Source organism: Primulina huaijiensis, unplaced genomic scaffold (genome assembly GCF_012295235.1).
Source record: "Primulina huaijiensis isolate GDHJ02 unplaced genomic scaffold, ASM1229523v2 scaffold206554, whole genome shotgun sequence".
Lineage (NCBI taxonomy): Eukaryota > Viridiplantae > Streptophyta > Magnoliopsida > Lamiales > Gesneriaceae > Primulina > Primulina huaijiensis.
The window spans coordinates 1-1,788 of NW_027354513.1; the positions used below are offsets into that span (position 1 = coordinate 1).

The 1,788-nt window shown below is 38.4% G+C and overlaps 1 protein-coding gene across 1 annotated transcript; it reads right to left on the reverse strand.

Annotated features, from left to right (window-relative positions):
• Positions 1-5: 5 nt before the first annotated feature.
• On the reverse strand, positions 6-913 carry LOC140966464 (cytidine deaminase 1-like; the record flags this gene model as incomplete). The annotated part of the gene is made up of 1 exon (XM_073426740.1): positions 6-913. A coding segment is annotated over exon 1 (792 nt), but the record flags the coding sequence as incomplete, so codon positions are not given.
• Between the last annotated feature and the right edge of the window lie 875 nt (positions 914-1,788).

Below are 1,788 nucleotides of genomic sequence, written 5' to 3' on the forward strand. Positions count from 1 at the left end.
AGACTCGGATTATACGCTGCAGACTCGATGTAAGAACCCCTGTACACTTTCCCTTCACAATCCATTAGCGCCACGCCAGACGGGCAACTGCTGTAGGGAGCATGTGCACTGTTAGCAGCTTCCAACGCCGATTTTCTCAATTGGGCTTCGTCAAGATCGTGTTTTTCGCAATTCCCATTACCCAATTTTCCCACATTCGAATTCCCATTGCAAAGATTCCTGGGATTTGATGCATCATTTAATGGTGACAGAACCAACCGATTGTGATGGGATTCAAGGAGAAGGGGAGTTTCTTGATCCAGCAAATCATGCGGGCCGAACGGATTCGGTAGAATTTCGGATAAGGGCTTAAAGGTGGGATCTTTAAGCCCACCTTTTAATTCAAGATTTTCTGTAAAATCTTCTGAATCGGCGGTAATGTGGATTCTCACGGAGGAGGAGAAGCGGATCTCCTGCAAGAATTGTCGGCAGTGGCCACAGGGTGCCGCAGAGACGGCAAACGAGAGGAGGCGGGGGCAGCGGTGGACCGCTAGATTTGTGAGAAGGAACTGCTCCGCGTGCACGGAGTGATGCAAGGGCACTCCGGGGAATTCAAGATTGACGCCGTAGTACACACAGCCGTCGGAGCCGAGTCCAACGGCGCCGACATGGAAGTTGGAGATGGGTGGGCGAGCTAAGGCCTGGGCAGAGTCGACGAGGTGGGGGAGAAGGTGCTGTACAGATGGAAGGCTCAAGTATTTGGCCATGGATTCTGCTTCAGAAGCATCTGTAACGAATTGGGATACCTTGGAATCCATGGATGATTGCTTGCGATTATTTTTTGAAGAAATTTTTGGGGACAGAGATTGGATTTTGAAGAATGGTGGGAGTGGGGGAGGAACGATGGTGAGAAGGTGGTTGGTATTTATAGGATTTTGAGTTGGTGGTGGTCTTTTTAAATTGGAATTAGGAGAGGTGCTGTTCTTGCATCACATAATTTTGTCCTCTTTTTATAATTATTTGTTTTGTTTTTATTATTTTTTTGGACAAATTGAGTGAATTTGATGAATCTCCATTGCAATATTTAATCTTGTGAAAAATAATAATTATTATTATTATATAAATATATGAGATCGATCTGATCTATAAATTGAATTAAAATTAATATTTTTTTCATAAATCAAATATATATCTTAAAAAATTAAACACGATGGAGTTTTTTGTGTTATCTTCAATACTCTATCTTAGATTTTATTATTTATCTTATGATATGTTTGGATACAAAAATATTCAACTTATATATTTTTTATTAAGATAAGATTGCTTTATAAATAGCTTTTTATTTAAAAAAAAATGATGCTTTAATTTGAACAAATCATAACAAAAATATTTTTCTATTTTTTATAAAAAATCTAAATATCTGTAAAAACTATATTTTATTATTTCTTATCTTGATTTTTTAATTTTTTTTTCCTTTCGAAAACCCATTTTTCAGTACAATTTTTTCGTTCAAAAATTTTTTAATTACTCGATTTATGCGCGCACACACATTTTTAAGTATTAGCAATTAATGAAATCTACATATACAACATGATTCCAACCATAAATCACAAAATTCACAATTTCTCCTCCAACCTTGTTAGCACCACGAGGACGGTATTGGATCATTGAGAGCTCAATTGGTACCAGACTTGTGCTAAGTATTTATATGTCCATGAGATCTTAGGTTCGAGTATGGGAAGGTACAAACTCCAGTGCCTGAGTTGGAGGAGTCATTGAGTAATGCTGTCATGGGATAACCGACTCCCG